Source organism: Doryrhamphus excisus, chromosome 3, assembly GCF_030265055.1.
Source record: "Doryrhamphus excisus isolate RoL2022-K1 chromosome 3, RoL_Dexc_1.0, whole genome shotgun sequence".
Taxonomy (NCBI): domain Eukaryota; kingdom Metazoa; phylum Chordata; class Actinopteri; order Syngnathiformes; family Syngnathidae; genus Doryrhamphus; species Doryrhamphus excisus.
Window position 1 is genome coordinate 9,215,821 of NC_080468.1, and position 19,725 is coordinate 9,235,545.

Below are 19,725 nucleotides of genomic sequence, written 5' to 3' on the forward strand. Positions count from 1 at the left end.
ATGACACTTGAGTCCGCCACTCACTCACCTCCCCAAAGGAACACATTTATAGCAACACACACGGAATTATTCATGTCTTAAATGCTTTATTGACTATAGGGGTGTTAGTTCATGTCTATAGGGCTCTAATTATGTTACAATCTGTATTTAGAAAGTTGTAAACAGGTTTACTATGCTTCAACTACAAAAATATTCCATTTATAAATAAGGAATCCCACCTTGTGGATATATCCATTTATCACAGCGCACTCCAATGCTAAATGTAATCTCAACATTTCAGCATTTACATTGCAACAGACAGGAATGTTGTGGAATGTTCTTTAATTTGTTATCATTTGTTATTTAATTGTCTCCGGTCTGGAACAAATTAAGGGAGGGATTACCATGTGTCAATTTGTTGATGATAAATCTCTGATTTTGACCTCTGACCTATAAACATAGTGTTAGAATGTTGTATTCTCGTATTAATACGGGAGCCAGGCAACAACATTTTGTTGCAGCAATTTCACTGCTGTGATTTTGTGCAATGACAATAAAGGAAGTCTAAGTCTTAAGTGATTCTAAAGTTTCAGATAATGAGGTTTTCGCATTTGGAAGTGAGCCCCAAAACACGTTTGGGATGGCTCAAATTGGTGTCATCTTACAAGGAACACTAAAATCATCACACACCGACTTAACACTCAAAAACTAAGTAAGAAATATGCAAGGCAATATGAGTTTGAAATAAAAAAAAAAAAACTATTTTAACTTCATCCCATAATGCTTTTCGTCCCAGCACAGCATTTCATTGGTTATTACTGCCGGGGCGCTGCAATGATGTCAGCCACCCTCTGGGCTCCTCTGGTGGACAAAAGCAGCATTGCAGTGCTCCAGCAGCAATAAGCAACAAAATGCATGATGGGATGAAGTGAAATTACCTCTTTAAAAATATATATTTTAAGCCTGTATTGATACTTGCCTGTTAAGATAGGTGTTAAATTGCTGTGTAACGATTTAAGTGTTCTTTGTAAGTTGACACCGTGAGTTGGACTGTTATAAAGAGTAATGACCTCCTGCGATTTCCAGTGGGTTGACAAGGTCATTCCGAGTACACTTTCAGTTTGTGATTGGCTCCTGCCAAAGAAGCGGCAAAGTGTTTTAACGATAAGTAGTAATTCTAAAGCTGCACTGCTGTATAAGCTGCAAGGTTCAAAGTTTAAGAAAAAAGTAGCCGCTTATACAGCGGAAATTTGGGTACATAGTCAATATCAAAAATGTACAAATTAATCTGTACATTTATATATGGACTCAATGACATGTTTTCAATATGCCATGATTATTTATTCATTTCTGTTTACATAAAAGAATAGCAATAAAGCACATGCTGCTATTTCAAAGCCAACCTGCCAGATTCAGCGCTTGCAAGCCAGCCATCGGCTGATGTCACAGCGGCTGCGTCCACTCTTTTACGTTCTGTGGCAACATCCTTCTTCATGGTCCTGCTGTGCTTGCAGCAGATGGCCCATGATGAGCTGACATCAGCTCGACATAAAAGTTGAAAGAACTGTGTTCAGTAGTCTGGATCCTGAAATCATTCGCTCTCTAGGGATGCAGTAAAAGAAATTGGGGGCTTTATGTGACTTCTCTTGAAGGCCTGACCTCTACGTTTATTTCTGACCTTGGAACATAGTCATTTAGATAACATGTTGCACATCATTAACATCATTAAGTTGCACAAAATTAAAAAATAGGCAACATTGGAATACTGTTCCAGGTGCAGTTCACCAGTAGTTTTCCCTTCCTGCTTTCTTCCATACATTGAAATCAAGCATGTTGTGAATATGCAGAAAAAAATGTGACCTTTTGGGCAGATTTTAGACCTATGCACGTTCTAAAATAGGTACAAATGTTAGCACATCTTCCACAAATGTGTTGTGACAGCACTGAATAATAGGTTTCCCCTTTGCCAGCCAGAGAATACAAAATTATTTGTTGCCTCTCTGTTTCCCTCTCCAAAACTCATCCACTATGGTTGAAAAATAACAATACGTTATGTTTTATTAATCTCAAACCTTATAGCACATCAGTATGATGAACGGGATGCTAGCTTTTACCTGTATACGCATATATTTCTCACCGGCATGGCCAGACATCCAGTCGTTATTTAACCTGATCTCAGTTCCCCCACTCTGCTCCCCTGAAGTGTTGAGCGCTTCCAGCGGCACCCTGGCGAGGCACCAGATGACATAGCCTCAAAGTTGGAGGACGGTTCAGGGTTATTATAATGAAGGAGAAAAAAAAACTCTGGAAACTTTTAGATAAAGATGAATCTTTTGGTCAACCTTGCTTGTTACATCTCATTATTAATGATAGTCCTATTGATGGCCAACAGTAAGTATGAGGGCAGATTTTTTATTTTTTTATTTTTTTTATTTAATATATTCCCAACATACTCTGTTCTTAATTGGTGCCACACTCCAACCTCCACTATAAATGTGTATTATTGTAGTCATTTAAATCTATACATTCATTCAGTCTGACATATTATTCGTGGGCTGTGTGTTTTTGGCTTGGCCCAATGTGTGTGTGTGTGTGTGTGTGTGTGTGAATATGTGTGTTGCAGAGCCACAGCTGAAAGGCATCGTGACACGACTGTTCAGCCAGCAGGGCTTCTACCTGCAGATGCAGCCGGATGGAACCATCGATGGCAGCAAGGACGAGAACAGCGACAACAGTGAGTGCAGCCTTTGTATCATTTATCAGGATGCATTAATTATGATGCCACGTGGTCCTGCATCTCGTGTTGGAACTATACTATACTAAAATAACTATATTTTGAAATTTGCATTTACAACAGTGCTTTCTTGTAGTCTGGAAAAAGTAGTCTATAATATAATAGTCTTTTTTTTGTCCAGTACCTCGAATGAGTGAGCACACTCTTCACATATCAACAAATATTACAATATGTCTTTTCATGGGACAACACTGAAGGAACAATGCTTTGATGTAAAGTAGTCAGTGTACATCTTGTATAACAGTGAAAATTTACTACCCCTTCAAAATAACTCAACACACGGCTTCTGAGTACAATAACTACACGCCTCAGTGAAAATGTCCAAATTGACTACTAAGGATTGTATCAAAGTGTCATTTTGTCAGTTTTTGCCCCATGAGAAAATGTAATAAAATACTTTCATAAATGTAAAGCGTATTCACCATTGTGTGATACTGTGTATTATTATAAAGTTACAGCATGGCAGGTTAGCAAGTTAACTGTTAACAGCACATCTTGTGAGGCTTAACTCCGTGTCTAAAGCAGGGGTGTCCAAATTTTTTCCCACCGATTTTTCATCCACGCACTGCAAAATGAACGGATGCAAGGGCCACTCTGGTATTTTGTAACGAAACATATGTGATAAGAAGGCGTATATATACAGTATTTCAAGTCAAAACTGCATTTCAGCTGAGTGATTTAGTTGAAAAAGCATATTATTAGTATGAACTTGGGTCTGTGCTTTTTTTCCTCGCGTTTTTACAGTTTTTTAAATCTTTGTTCTTTTGGTAATATTCCAGTAATATGGAGATTGTATACGGTAATATTACAAAGTTTATCTTTTTCCCCCAACCGAAGGACCGTCTGTATACGGTTTGTAATATTATTAACATTCTGGACTTCGGAGCAAACACCAAGGGTTCGAATCTCTAGTATCACTAGTAAGCATCATTGGTATTCGTCAGGAAGGGCATCCTGAATATAAAGTGCTTAAGCCAAAATCAGTATGCGGATCAAAAGATCTGCTGTGGCAACCGAAAGAAACAAACAAAAATTAGAGCCCCCCATAGTCATATCACCCCTATAGTCACATTTACACTCCTATTAGCCAGTATAGTAGATATATTCAAGGAAAATAAGCCATGTAAGAAATCAATAAAACTAGTGATTGTATGTATTTCAATAAATCTCTTCTGGACGTGTGGACAGGAAGTGACGTTGGGGATTCAGGGTTTACTTTTAGCTGGAGTACAGCCACAACAGTACCCTGTTTCATTGTTACTATTATGACGATGATAATAAGTATTATTATCATCATGCCTTTGGGCTGCACGGTGCTCGAGTGGTTAGCGCACAGTCCACCCAGCTAGGAAACAGCTAGGTTGGATTCTGCGCTCGGCTGTCTCTGTGTGGAGTTTACATGTTCTCCCTGTGCGCGTGTGGGTTTTCTCCGGGTACTCCGGTTTCCTCCTACATTCCAAAAACATGCTAGGTTAATTGGCGACTCCAAATTGTCCATAGGTATGAATGTGAGTGTGAATGGTTGTTTGTCTATATGTGCCCTGTGATTGGCTGGCCCCCAGTCCAGGGTGTACCCCGCCTCTCGCCCGAAGACAGCTGGGATAGGCTCCAGCACCCCCACGACTCTAGTGAGGATAAGCGGTATAGAAAATGGATGGATGACAGTTACTTAACACTTGCCATTCCAGTTTTTAAAGGTTTTATAATGGTCGACGTTGTATTCCAGTTTGGATTACTTCAATCTCATTAGCTTTTTTATATGAAAACTTATTATTATTATTATTATTATTATTAAAGAATGTGTTTGACCTTCAAGATTCCACTACTTTAGATAACTCAGGTTTTCGTGATAGTTTTCTAGGAAGGGAAGGATCAAGGGAAAACATATGGGATGGCCTCCCAGTCTGGAGAGACGCCAAACAGGAAACTAATCATGGTTTTTCTTGTCTGAAAACATCTTGCCAAAGCTTCTGGACCCCAACAGCCTTCTGGTGGAAAGAACAAGCTCTCTGTGTCATTCGCTCTATGTTTTATGAGAATAAACCTTCTGTGAGAACCATTTATACATTGGTGTCAAGGCAGGGTGTTGAGAAGAAGAAGAAGGATTAGTGCAAAAAGGGGAAAGAGTTAAATGAAAAAAACATTCCTAAAGACACAATACTTCTGTGCACTTCAAACACTTTGCTGTTTTGTGGCACAGGTTGTATTGTGAAGGTTTTTTTTACTATGTTGAGGGCTTTCCCGCCTTTAGGTAATCCTCTTGTTCAGCAGAGATGTCAGCCCAGGGATGAAGGGCTGCGGTGAATAATTCAGCCGCATGAAACTAAAAATACCACCTTCTCCGTTTGTACCCAATAAATAATTCTCCACATGTGATGCCGTAAGCTGGATGGTAGACAGAAGGGGAATGCAGGCGGAAGATCAAATGAGTACAGAAAGACTTAGGTATTCACATCCAACACCTATGTATTGATTGTGAGGCTGGATTATTTGAATAATAGATTACCCTTCTAGCCTTGAACCATGGTCTTCTATGACCTGAAACATCCTCACCAACGCCTCATAGAAACAGTCCTTTATTTTCAGGGGGAGGTTTTCAGGTTCAGCAAAATTGATGGCACTGATGGGCATGACGGGACCCGCATACAAGTTGCAACCTAAACCCGGTGCATATTGCAATGGCACTTTTTTATTGTTGGCTCTATTTTGCTGCTGACAATAAGACAGAGAGCAACAACCTTGACTGCAAGGCATCATTTTAAAGTGGCCAAGAGCTTGAATACCCTGTAAATACATAATAATACACCAGTGGTGTGAAAACCATTTGCATTTTTGTCACACTTAAATGTTTCAGATCATCAAACAAATTTAAATTATTTAGGGGAAAAAAAAACCTAAACCTATATGCCCCTGTGTGAAAAAGTGATTGAGATCTATCAATCTGGAAAAGTCTATAAAAGTGTTTCTAAAGCTTTGGGACTCCAGCTAACCACAGTGGGAGCCATTATCCTAGCCAATGACAAAAACATGGAACAGTGTTGAATCTTCCCAGTAGTGGCCGGCTAACCAAAATTACCCCAGGTGAACAACGACGAGTCATCCGAAAGGTCACAATAGACCCCGCAACAACATCCAAAGAACTGCAGGCCTCCCTTTTCTTCATGGCTCCACCATACGAAAGACACTGGGCAAACAATAGCCTGCATGGTAGAGTTCCAAGATGAAAACCAAAAGAACATTAGACTTGTCTCAAATTGCCAGAAAACATTTTGACGATCCCCAAGACCTTTGGAAAAATACTCTGAGTTGAACTTTTTGGAAGGTGTGTGCCTCAATACATCTGGCTTAGAACATCGTACCAACAGTAAAATATGGCGGTGGTAGTATGATGATCTGTGGCTGTTTTGCTGTTACAGGACATGGAAGACTTACTGTGATAAATTAACAATGCTGTCTACCAAAAAATCCTGAAGGATTATGTCCGGCCATCTTTTTGTGACCTCAAACTGAAACCAACTCGGGTTCTGCAGCAGAACAATGATCCAAAACACACCAGCAAGTCCACGTCTGAGTGGCCTAGTCAAAGTCCTGACCTGAATCCGATTGAGATTCTGTGGCATTACCTTAAAAGGGTGGTTCATGCTGGAAAAAGCATCCAATGCGGCTGAATTACAACAATTCTGCAAAGATTAGTGGGCCCAAAATTCCTCCAGGGTGCTGTAAGAGACTCATTTATCATAGTGAGGGTGGCCCCACTAGTTATTAGGTTTAGGGGGCAATCACTTTTCCACACAGGGCCATGTAGGTCTTGATTTTTTTTCTCTCTTAATAATAATAAGTGCAAAAAACCACTGTAAATCCCAACATTGAAGTCCTTATTCTATTCATTAACACCCATGTTTGCATGTTCGTTACTCATTTGATTGATTTTAGTAATTGTCGGCACACATTGAAAGATATTATTGGTTCTGACACCTTTACACTCCATCCGTGTCTGATGCTCGCAGGTTTCATAGAATGAAACATGGCTTTCAACTCAAAGACTCGGGTGCTCATTTCAACCCATGCATGAAAACAATTTTCATATTTGATCTAGATGATACGTGACGTGCATAGAGAATGTCTACAGCACAGGGAGTTATGTTTCTTCTATCTTAAGATTTTAAATTCCATAGTAAAAAAAATGAGGGTACAAGATTTCTCACAAAAAATGTGGTAGTGGTGTTTTATTTAAAATAAATAATAAAAATCATGTTTTCATTGCTGTAAAATTCCTTCCTTGCCTACCTATGTAAGTGTCCTTGTAAAGTTGAATGAAGCCAAGTTTGGCCTAAAACTATGACTCACCACACAGCATTCCACATGTGAGTACACCCCTCACATTTCAATCACTTTATTGTATTTTCTCAAGGTACAAACGTACAGCAACAGTATTTGGATATAGGCGGAAAATAAGGGGGAATTGTGTGGGACACTCAGCACAAGTGCAAGAGAGACTGAGCCAGCCATCAGAGTGACAACAGTGCGGCAGTGTTGGACGGGGAATAGAATTTTATTGAGTACAGACAGAGGGTAACCAAGGGACACCAGAAGATATAAACCATTCAGAGGCCCCGGAGTCTAGAATTTAGGGTGGAAGTTGACTCCCATTATGCCTTTGTAATGTCTACGCCTCAAGGGTATGCATTACTGCAACAGTTGCCCGTGTGAATCAGCTGCGTCAGTGGCCCGGGGGCAGTCATCGACAGTCTAGAGCAGCAGTCGATATTTATTGAGCGAAATCGAATCTCCTCAGAGCACAATCTTGTGTTGGCACGTATCCTCTCGTCCCCTCTGGCCCCTGATCTGATAGTCCCCATCACCACTTGCGGAACCATCATCTCCAACAATACAGGGAATCTGCAGTGCACAGAGAATGTCCCTCCATGCACCATCCGGAACCAAAGTCCATGAAAGTCACCGTCCTGTCCTCGCATTCAATGGAAGGAAAGACACAGAGATAGCGGTGAATCATAGCCACTTTAATGAATGGAAAAGCAGCACATTGCTGCCAATGTGACATTTCCAGATAACCAATGACCTGAATGATGAGAATTTGCAATAATCACAAATGTAATATTGCGGTCATCAACATGCTCAAGGAGAGTTTAGGTCATCTTCTTGAGCTGCTTCAACTTTCTTTAGAATATTAAAATGTGTTGTCATCGTTGGGCATCTCGCCATGATTTATGACAATTTAACAACACATCATTATGCCCGGCTTACAACAGTTTTAGATGTATAGACATGAGTACATTCTTTTTTGCAGCAGCAGTCTGCCTCCAATCAGCATTCAGTGATAACGAAAGGCGATAAAGGCTCTGAGGCGCCTCGCTTATGTTGCGGAGTCAGTCAAATCTGATGAAAGCTCGCCAATGTTATTGTGATAAAGCAGAATAGCTGGATGCCCTAGCACAGCCTTTTTTTGTTGTATTAGTGCATGCTGATGTTTTGGGGGTGGATATTCTTTTGTCTGACACGTTTTACACTGAAGGATTTGCCTTTGCCTTTTTTTTTAGAATTGTACTTTATACACTAATCTTGTTTTGATGTAGGTGGTCATAATGTAACAATATAAATGTCATTTCATGCCACCTTAGCACGAATGCGCAGACAGGCTTTCAGATGGAAGTGGTTGCTTGTAGACACACTGTATGTTCTGATAAACTACCGTTTTTGCCTTATTTTGCATACATTTCCTATTTTGAACCAATACTGTATCTTGGAAACTATAACCAATTTGCATTTCTGACTTAATCATACTTAATACTAAGTAAGAAGGGGAAAAATAGCTGTAATTTTATGAGAATAAAATCAAAATATTAAGTGAAAAAAGTAATATTCTAACAAAGAAAGTTGCGGTTTTACAAGAAGAGGCTATGATGAGGAAAAATAATGTCATTTTAGTAGCATAAAATGAAATATTAAAGAAGAAATACGCCATTATTTACAAGTTGTAATACCATGGCAAAGCAAATATTAAAAGGAAAATAATATGAAATCTCATAAGAAAACTTATGAAGCTCATTTAAAGAAAGTTGAAATATTTGGAAAAATCAAAAACAACAGCAAAAATGGGGAAACAGGAGCAAAAAAAGAGCTTCATATTAATAATAAGCGTTTTTCACCGATATCACAAAGGTGAGATGCAGCTTTTTTCTTAAACTATTTATAACATTGGTTGGTTGGTTTACAAAGTATCAAAGTATAGTTCTTGCATCCTTTCATTTTTCAGTTTGTGGCCTTTGGTGGAAAGTTTGGACACCCCTGATAGAGACGTTCTATCAAAGTAAAACTAATTTTGCAGTAATAATAGCTGAGGCGTTATCTACCTACAGTATACCTAAGCTCTAAAGAGGAGGCAAAGAAGCAGACGGTAATTGGAGCAAGGCTTTTGGAGTGTATGGCAAGGAAAAAATACACTAGCTCTATTTGATGTCTCCTAAATGCCCCTGTATTTACTAACAAGTCTATTGCACAACACAACAGCAACAGAACCAATGTTGTTCGAGCCGTAAGGAGCAAAACCAGCAGTGATACATCTGAGGTGTTTGTAAACACTGTAACCTGTACGAGTTTCACACCAGCAGCTGAGTAGCAGCACCGATATTTCCAAAAGATACTGATACTTCAAATGCAGATACTGCCATTTTGTGGATTTAATATAAATTGTTCAACTTCTACATCAATGATATCTCCAAAGTTACGAAAGACTTAAAGCTGGTATTATTTGCGGATGATACCACTGCTTTTTGTTCTGGAGGGAGTACAGACGAAATCATTAGAAAGGTCAGAGAAGAAATGGTCACACTAAAAAGATGGTTTGATGATAATAGATTGTCCTTGAACCTAAGTAAAACTAAAATCATGCTGTTTGGTAACAGCAGAAAGGACACGCACCAGCAAATACAAATAGACGGTGTAGACATTGAAAGGGTGAACGAAAATACATTTCTGGGGATCACAATAGATGAAAATATGAGCTGGAAACCTCATATTACAAAAATACAACATAAGGTGGCTAGAAATATTTCAGTATTGAACGAAGCAAAACTTGTTCTCAATCAGAAATCACTCCACACTCTTTATTGCTCTCTGGTTCTACCATATCTTACTTATTGTGTGGAAATATGGGCTAATAACTATAAAAGCAATCTTCACTCACTAAATGTACTGCAAAAAAGGTCAGTAAGGATAATTCATAATGCCGCCTACAGAGAACATACTAACCCCTTATTTCTAAAATCACAAATACTTCAACTTGCTGATATAGTTCATCTTCAAACAGCTAAAATAATGCATAAGGCTAAAAATAAGCAATTAGCTAAAAATGTCATTCAATACTTCTCTACAAGAGAGGAGAAATATGATCTCAGGGAAGAAGTACATTTGAAACACTTCTATGCTAGGACTACGTTATGCTAGCCATAGCATTTCAGTATGTGGAATCAAACTATGGAATGGATTGAGTAAGGAAATCAAACAATGCACAACGATGAGCCAATTCAAGAAACAATACAAGCAGTTGATGTTTGCTAAATACAAGGATGAAGAGTCTTGAACCAGTCATGATGTGCTATATATATCACTATATTGACATGCACTATGGTACCCATTATGGCATTGGATGCTCATATTATTAAAAAAAAACAAAACAAAAAAACAACCTTAAACTGTATTATGGAAAGCAGGAAGTGAACAAATGTAACAGTTACTGATTGTAAAAGTACCAGATGGAGGGGTAGGATTTAATAAGCTTTGCTTCTTCCTACTCCTTTTGGACATGTGGAGCTGTGAACTGATTATGGGATGCACTCAATTGTAATCTGATGCATGTTCAAATGAAATAAAACCATTACCATTACCATAATGTAATGTAATGTACCTCAGTAGGTTGCCTACAGCCATAGGTGTCAATGTACCTATAGTGTCTGTAGGCATTTTTGTGGTTAATTAAATTGAAGTGTTAATTGACACTTTGGTGTGTGTTTAATGTGTCAATGTAATGGATACAATAGACAGAAACGTTATTTTAGAATATAGTTGTTACATACTGTTGCTTTAATTAAGTTACTTAAGATGTAAGGATAGTTCATGTTGTGGGATAAATAATTGAGACTTGTTTTTAATCTTTGAACATTACAGAAGCTCCTTCCAATCTCCTCATCTAGTTTGACAAGAAAATGAGTAAGCCTCGAGCCCGTCATGCCAAAGTTTTACTTTAATGCTCCTCTGGCAGGCTGCTGGGCTTCCCATTGTCCACATCTTGTTCCGTTCACTTTGCTGCTGTCCGAGCGCCAACAAGGCGGTACGGAGAAGAGATGAGAGAGACACTTTCATGTCTAGAAGAGTTAAGTGAAAACTAAATAGTCCTCTTCTTTTCCTTTTGTCTCTTTGTATGTGTGTCCACCATCCGCCACTTCCGCTTCACCCAACTCTTCCTGCAGCCCTGTTTAATCTTATTCCTGTGGGTTTGAGAGTGGTGGCCATCCAGGGAGTGAAGAGTGGCTTCTACATTGGCATGAACGGCGAGGGCATGCTCTATAGCTCGGTAAGACCCAAACTCTAAGAGAAAGTACAGTATTTGTGTATGCATTAGCCGTATTTATTCATTCAGCGCACGTTTTGTTCCGTCCTCTTTGATGAATATCCAGCATTAGCCAATGCCGAAGAGCCCTTGTGATGTACTGTTATTGTGTTGTTTTGCACCACTTATCCTCCCTCTTTGTTGATCAAGCAGCACTGAGCATGTTTTACATTTAATTTGACATCAAGTTCAGGACATATTGCTTTGAATGGCTGGCTCTTGTCTTTCTGACTCACTCACTGACTGTAGCTACAAACAAAGGGATGATTTCAACCTGGAAAAAAATGGGAAAATATGGACATATGATGTTGTCGTGACAAAATGTTAAGATCTGATCTTGCATCGTACATTTATATGTATTTATATGCGTTTTGAATAGTTTGCCGTATGAAAACTATAATTTTAAAACTATAAAAACAACATTTTGGGCTATTTGGAATGGATTCATTGAATTTACATGATTTCTTTTGGGAAAAAAACGTTGGTTCGCATCTGTTTCAGTTAGAGTTCTTCTGGAACAAGTGAATGACGCTAACCAAGGTTCTACTGTACTGTGCAAATATACCTCAGAGAACAGGGATCTCAAACTCAACCTAGGTGAGGTTGAGCCGCATCACGTATTTAACCAAAAAAGGATTCCAAAAAAGTGCAACTGATCCAATGTTGTCAATCTTCATTAATAGCAGTTTAGAACATGAATGGGGGCTGCTGCACGGTGGTCGAGTGGTTAACGCGCAGACCTCTCAGCTAGGAGACCCGGGTTCAATTCCACCCTTGGCCATCTCTGTGTGGAGTTTGCATGTTCTCCCCGTGCATGCGTTGGTTTTCTCCGGGTACTCCGGTTTCCTCCCACATTCCAAAAACATGCTTGGTTAATTGGCGACTCCAAATTGTCCATAGGTATGAATGTGAGTGTGAATGGTTGTTTGTCTATATGTGCCCTGTGATTGGCTGGTGACCAGTCCGTGGTGTACCCCGCCTTTCGCCCGAAGACAGCTGGGATAGGCTCCAGCACCCCCCGTGACCCTCGTGAGGATAAGTGGTAGAAAATGAATGAATGAATGAACATGAATGGTTCATCAGAACATAGGATTCTCTGGCCTGTTCTTTGCTGTTAGAGACCTGGAAGCACTTCTTACACAACGTCACCAGGTTCTGGTTTCCCAGAATACTTTGTTGCAATTGTTTTATAAGAAGTTTCATGTTGTTTGTTATTCCCCATAGTAGTAGTTGTTGCCCAGTGTTTGTTTACTGCCCTGTTACATGTTGTGCTGTCATTTTGGGTTCAAACCGGGATTATAGAAAGTGTTCTACACTATAGGGACACCCCCTCCCCCTGTCTCTGAGCGACAAGTGAACTGCATGTTCAGTCTTGGCTATTTCTTTCCTAGTTAAAGAACCTCTGGCTATCTGTTGTGGGACTCAAGTTTGCCCCAATATATAGTATAGTATATAACATCAATATAAAATGCTTAGGATGCACAGGTCACAGTAGGGGGGGCACAACAATTGCAGCAAAGAAATAGCATTCATCAACAAGTAATGGCTCACCAATCCCAAATTAGTTACAAATAATTAGTTTGATTGAGTTGGTGAGTTCAGGGTGTCTTTGGCCTTTCGCTCAAAGACAGCTGGGATAGGCTCCGGCATATCCGCGACCCGAGTGAGGATAAGAGGTATAGAAAATGGATGGATGGAGTTCAGCGATGTTAAAAATGAGAACAACTGAATGATAAAATGTTTGTCATATTATCATTGATTATTTTAGTATTGACTATTTTTACTATTATCGGTATTTAGTCTTAATATAGATTATATAATGTTATTATTAGTAATATTGATGCTAATTCCTCATAAATAATGCATTCATAATATAAACACATTTTACAGTAATATTTTGCTTTATTATTTGTCACAAATTAATTTAAGGTTAATCAAATGCACCAAATCAGAAGATTATAATTCTTTCATTGGTTTCCAGAAATGAATCTCATAGCTCAGCGGGGGTGTAAATATCATGCTGATGGATTTCTTATGTGGTGTGAGGATGTGAGAAGCGCCCACAGGCGAGTGTGGGTAGCGGTTCGCATGGTGGGGGTGGGTAGAGTCACGGATGTCAAATTTAATTTTGCTGCCTTTTACAGTTAGGTTTATATGTACTACTTCGGAATATTTGGCATGCAGAGGAAGTGAAAACGTGGCCAAGATATATATACAGTAGAACCAGGAGGATAGCCCTAAGTTGGCATGGTTATATAACTTCCAGTTGGAAAATTCCACAAAAAAGGGCAGCAAGGTGCCATGCAGTTAAACAGTCACCATAAATTGACCATCTGGTCAAACCTTTTTAAAAATCCTAATAAAATGTGAAGGACAGACATTGTGTGTTTATTGCATGTATTGATAAGGGAGCAGTTTTATTTAGAGGCCGATCCAGATGGTGTACATTCTGCTTGAAAGATGTGTGATTCTCAACCTGAGCCAACACATGAGCCCTCACAGATCCAGACGACAGGTTCACAGACTTTAAGTGTACACACATGACTCATAGAGCTAGAGTGATTTCATTCATAACTTAAGACTCATCTTATTATAAACACTCCTCCTACCAGACTAATTCATGTTAAATAGTGCACAGGCTGCCGTTGCGTGATTTATTGAAATGATTCCAAATTGAGGATGCTCTCTGACCCCTGACCTTTTCATGAAAGCACCATTTGCGTCCGATGGTGTAAGGATTATTAAGAATTACAAGCCATGCAGTGCCCTTGTGTCAAATGGACAGCCGTGACACTCCATCCATCCTTTTAATTATCAGTTTTATGTGCCTGAAAATGCAATTTTGACCTTTCCCGCCACATGCAACGGGAATGTTTGTCGTTTTCGTGACTGCAGAAAGGGCATTTTAATTAAGAACACAGCATAAATGCACTCTGCTCCCAAATGGAGCAGGTCCAGTTGCTAGGATTGGAATCATGGGAAATCAGTATGCATCAGTAGGCAGAACGAAGGAATTGGGCCTTGGAGCCTCAGAGTACCACAGAGTGCTCATAGATGGGCCAAATTAGCATACAGCATGTGATGCAAAGTGTATATTCCTGCATCTGATTAGGCGGTACGGGTTGGGTGAGAACTTGGTATGCGTTTCAGGAGAAACGTCTGTTCACACATTTATGACACCACGCTTGGTGCAATGGCATCCATAAAATAACCTTCACTTTTTACACCGAGTACATTTAACTTTAGTATTGTTTGCCTCATGTTGTTATCTGTCTGACAAGCTCCTCATCTCACACCAGGCTGTGAGCTCGTTTTATTGTCTTATGTTTTGCCTCTCCCCTAAAATCACAAAGATGCACAGTTCTGTCTCCTGGGAGGTCATTACTAAGGGATATCCTCCTATTTCGGTCACGCTTCCCTCGCTGCTCCTTTCTTTTCCCTCCGCCTTGTTAGCAAAGACGAGTTGCAGCGGTGCAGCGACATGAGATTTAGGAAGCCATTTTAGTTGCTGCTGGTGTTCATCAGTTAAAGTGGTCGGTGTTGATTGGATCAAGCACTGTTGATGCTTTTGCTGATGAGGTAGTGGGTGGGCAGGTATAATGCAGAGATGCTTGTGTGGAGTGTTTTAGCCATGTTAGTGTGTGTGGGTGCTGAGCTGCTACAATGAAGAGAACCCTTCCATTATTCATAACGTCTTCTCAAAATGACCTAGTTTGCCGCACGCAGCAGTAATCAGTACTTTATCTATCTATCTCTCTGTGTGTCCGTCTGGTAATCTATCCAGCTGTCTGTCTGCAGGAAAGCCTTCACTAATGATCCAGAGGGAAGCAGAGTGGCTGAAAAATGTCGAAAGGGTTCTATAAAATGTTATAAAATGTTAATTCCCCAGTAGGGCTGCATTAGGTAAAACAGGACAAGATTTCTCGCTTGAAAAAAAGCTGTATCGCGAGATCGCTAATGCTAATAAACATAATATGGAATTAGCATTATATGAAGTGCACACTAAGTGCTTTAGGTACACCTTGCAATCCACCCTACCTTGGTGTTCACAGCGTCAGCGTTTGACGTGTGGCTTTAGTGGTTTTCCATTGGACTTGTTACTTGTTGATGACCAAGCAGAAGCTGGTAATTCTAAATTTGATCAAATTTTACAATAATTGTCAAATCAACCTACATAGAAGTTCGGACTTGAACATCACGTAATGCACTTATTTGGTAACAAGCAAATTATTCTGAACGTATTCTGAAAAATGCAAAAAAAAAAAAAAAACAACCTCCGCAATGCAACCAATCGAGTCAAGAAAGTAGAGTTTTGACACAATCATCCATTGCTTTGCTGCAAAACACACATTAGTGCCCAAAGTGTGGCACAGGGGCCATTTGTGGAACAAAAAAAAAATTATAATACAGTTTATTATCATAACAGTGGCTTATTCATTGTGCTTGTAATTCGGTTAAATAAAAAAAATCTGTTTGTCCAGTTCATAGTACTTTTCTTAAAATTAATGTTAAAATATCATCTTATCTTGTTCTCGTGGACCCAATCTTGTACGTTTTGTCGTCTCGACACCCAACTCGCCAATAACCAGGGTGATGTCTTCATGTCTTATTTAGGTTTTGATTATCATGCCCCTCCATCAGTCAGCCTAGTTGAATGTATTACTTAATTGTTCTGTCTATAAAGTGCCAGGGGAAAAGCTCAAGATTATATTTTTATTGGCGATGTCTTTAACAGCATATTTTTCTTGATTTGTTAATGGCATGAGCAATCGTTATATTTTCTGTGAATTAAAAACGGTTTCCATCACACATTACACTTAGAACTAAAAAGGCCTAAATATTGTAGATTGAAGAATTCCCAGGGAAAATTCAGTGTTTTTCTCCTTGACCACTGGGACATTAGTATGTGTTTGTGGTTTGATTTCAGTCATTTATCATCACCGTCTTCTCTGGAAGGACTTCAGCAAGGTCGACACACAGGCACATTCTGGCTCTTTGGAGAGTGAGACTGAAAAAAATATAAACAGGGAGGTGGCGAAAGGATGGAAGGAGGAGGAAAAAGAGTTTAAAAGAATATGTCAGTCTAGACCATCCGTGACCCGAATCTGAATAAGTTCTCTGTGAGTTCCATGGCAGTCCCGGGATTCTTTGTTAGGTCTTCTTTTGGGTACAATTATAGCATAAACCAAAATTTAAATGTCCTTTCCAAATCCTTTTACAAGTCAGGAGCCAAAGAACGCATGTCAGCAAACACTGCTTAGGATGTGGAATGCATTCAACCCAGTTTTGCTAGCAACCCAGTTTCATATCCATTTTTATGTTTCATTGACATTCCCTTCATCTGCCAACACATCACCACTTGCCCTTCACAGGCAACCCTCACTCAAATCACCCAGAAATCACCTACATAATTAATACAGATATGAAGGTGTGAAATCCTCAGGAAATCATCACAACTGATCTCAAGAAGAAGGTTATTAAATCCCAGGATGGAAGAAGATTACGTATATAAAAGACAACGGTGAAAAGGCAGGCTACACTTTGGACTGGTCACCAGCCAATTATAAGGCTTTTGGGGAAATAGTCCAATTCAAATTCTTCTTCAGCTGCACAATGTATCATTTCAGCATTGTAGTCGCAATTGTCATATCGTCTTATTGTACACATGTGCAGTAGTCACTGCTGATGTGACATGCAAATGAACTCAATGTAGATCCGAAGGATATATTTTTATTTCACTTTTTATTTCAAACAAACAGTTGACATCCGATCAGACATGCCCCCTTGGGGAGGTGTTCGGGGCATCCTGACCAGATGCCAAGCCTCCTCATCTGGCTCATCTCAATGCAGAGGAGCAGAGGCTTTTCTCCTCGATGACAGTACTTCCCACCTTATCCATAAGCAAAAGCCGAGCCACATTACAGAGGAAAGGTTGGCATCTCTTCAGACGCCGCACCAAACTGCCTGTCAATCTCAAGTTCTGTTTTTCCATACCTTGTGAAGAAGACTTAGAGGTACTAAAACTCCTCCAGTTGGGGCAGGACCACATAACTGACCTGTAGATGGCTCTCTTCCCTGGCTGGCAATGTAGACCAAGCTCTGACACCGGTCATACAAGGAATGAACGGCCCAAATTTAGTGTTCCGGTACCTCATATTCGCGGAGTGCTCCACGCAAGGTTCCTCAATGAACACTGTCGAATGCCGCTTGTGGTTGTCACGGTCGGTCTCGACAGCATTAAGGTTCGACCCCAGGATGCAGAGAGCAGGTAATGCAGGTAAATAATATTTATTTGTTGCGAAAATTGCAGCGGCAGAAAAAAGCAACTCAGGGAGTAGAGGGACAAACGATAATGATCCCATGCGGGGACAAGCACACACCTGAACTAAATACACAGGACAAATTAGGGACAGGTGTGGGTGATAAGGACAACCAAGGCAGATACGGCAAAACAGGAAGTCAAATACAAAATAAGAGTGTCCAGAACGGAAACCAAAGCCCAAGAAGGTAACTCAAACAAACTTTCACATGGGAACCCACACAGGGCGTGACAGTCGTTCCATAACCAAGGCGAAAACCACACTTCTACTCCTTAATCCAAGATTCAACTATGCAACTGACCCTCCTCTTCAGCACCCATTAATAGACTTTACCAAGCTGAGGCGTGTGATCCCACGACCTTCGGTCTGCTAATAGGCCCACAAACAGGTGAGCCATGGGCTGGTAGTCTAATGTGGCCATGATACAGTAAATCATTTCTTAGTTAACAAAAAAATAAAAGCTAACTGCAATCCAATGACCCAAGAAAAGTCACAACATACTGGTACATTATTGTTTCGGAATGGCAGTTTACACTACAGCTGAGACATGAAATGGCTGATGCTTGTTGTTCAGTGGAGAGTAAATGCTTTATCCCACGTGTTCTCCACTCTTGTCTCCTTGGTCTTGTTTGGGGACCATTGATATAACTAATGTCGACCGACAACGGCAACAACAGGGCGACATGGTAACACATCAAAGCCCGGTTTTCTGAACAATGGAGGCACGGAACATGGCCACTTTGACTCAATGTCTGCTGCCTCCCTCAGGACATGGTCAAAGCTGTCTCACGGAGGTGGGAGTTGAAACTCCTTCTGACGAGGAGCTCAGCCAGATGTTCCCAGCAGACCCTCACAATGCATTTGGGCCTGCCGGGTCTGACCGACATGCTCCCCCACCATTGCAGCTAACTCACCACCGGGTGGTGATTGGTTGGCAGGTCTCCCCCCTCTCTTCACCCGAGTGTCCAAAAGTCGGTTAATCGAACTGCGGCTCAGCTTGTCTTGGTGACAAGTGCACATGTAGACACACTTTGTCTGTTCAGGTCCAGATCAAGGGAACCATGCCAGCCAAAAAAGGGAATACCCGGGGATGCACTCTCTAGTACCTCTAGGAATCCAAAAATGCCGGGTATTCAGAACTGTTGTTTGACACATAAGCTCCAACAGTCTGGAGACTACCATCTCCGGGTTAAACTCCAGCATACAGGCCATGAACCAGGGGAGGGGAAACAAAAATTGCTATCCTTTCCTGTCGCCTCTCACCAACGCCAGAGTGGAATAAAGTTCAACCCCTCTCAAGAGGACGTGAGTGGAAGTGAATCCAACTATTTCTAGCCCCATCTTCCCCACCTCCCGCACCAGCCACCACAAAACACATTCTTAACCTCTGAAAAGGTTAAGAATTTTTTTTCTCAAGCTGTGGATCTTCGGTGGAAGTGTTTCACATATTATATACTTAGTATATGTTATCGGATGTATTTGCAGATAGAAGTGCCAATTCCCTAACAGAAAGCTGGTACACTCTGCAGTTGAAACAATAACTTATTAGATATTTGTCCGAGGTTTCTCTTTAACTTAGCATCGATGTATTAAATGGCACTCAGTTAGCAAACAAATGTAAATAAGCTGTTATGACTTGTACAGTGTCTAAGAACTATATGCTTCATTATGTACCAGACAAAATGTTTGTGGAACCATTTGGTATGCATTTTATTGTGTGTGTGTGTGTGTGTGTGTGTGTGTGTATGTGAGAGAGTGGGCCGCACTCCTGTCGGGTGTTTATTCCTTTTCATTGTGTACCACCGCGCTTCACTTGTGTCCATTAAGTAGATTTCATTAATCATAAGACCGCGACCCACGCTTCTCACCTCATTTTTCCCACCCAGTCATCTGCAAACAAGGTGCTCTGACAGACTTCAAAGTCACTTTATCATTCCAAAGAGCTCCTTTCTCCACATTCTCCAAGCCTGCTCACGGGGCGACGTCCTTGTGGCTGTGTGTTTTGT

General features: G+C 40.3%; 1 protein-coding gene across 3 annotated transcripts in view; it reads left to right on the top strand.

The window, feature by feature from the left end:
• The window catches only part of fgf12a (fibroblast growth factor 12a), a 38,802-nt gene that overhangs the window by 9,849 nt on the left and 9,228 nt on the right, over nucleotides 1-19,725 (top strand). For all 3 annotated transcript variants that reach the window (XM_058065666.1, XM_058065664.1, XM_058065665.1), the window contains 2 exons: nucleotides 2,603-2,713; nucleotides 11,260-11,363. In XM_058065666.1, coding sequence (XP_057921649.1) covers nucleotides 2,603-2,713; nucleotides 11,260-11,363 — 215 coding nt within the window. The remainder of the gene's footprint in view (nucleotides 1-2,602; nucleotides 2,714-11,259; nucleotides 11,364-19,725) is intronic.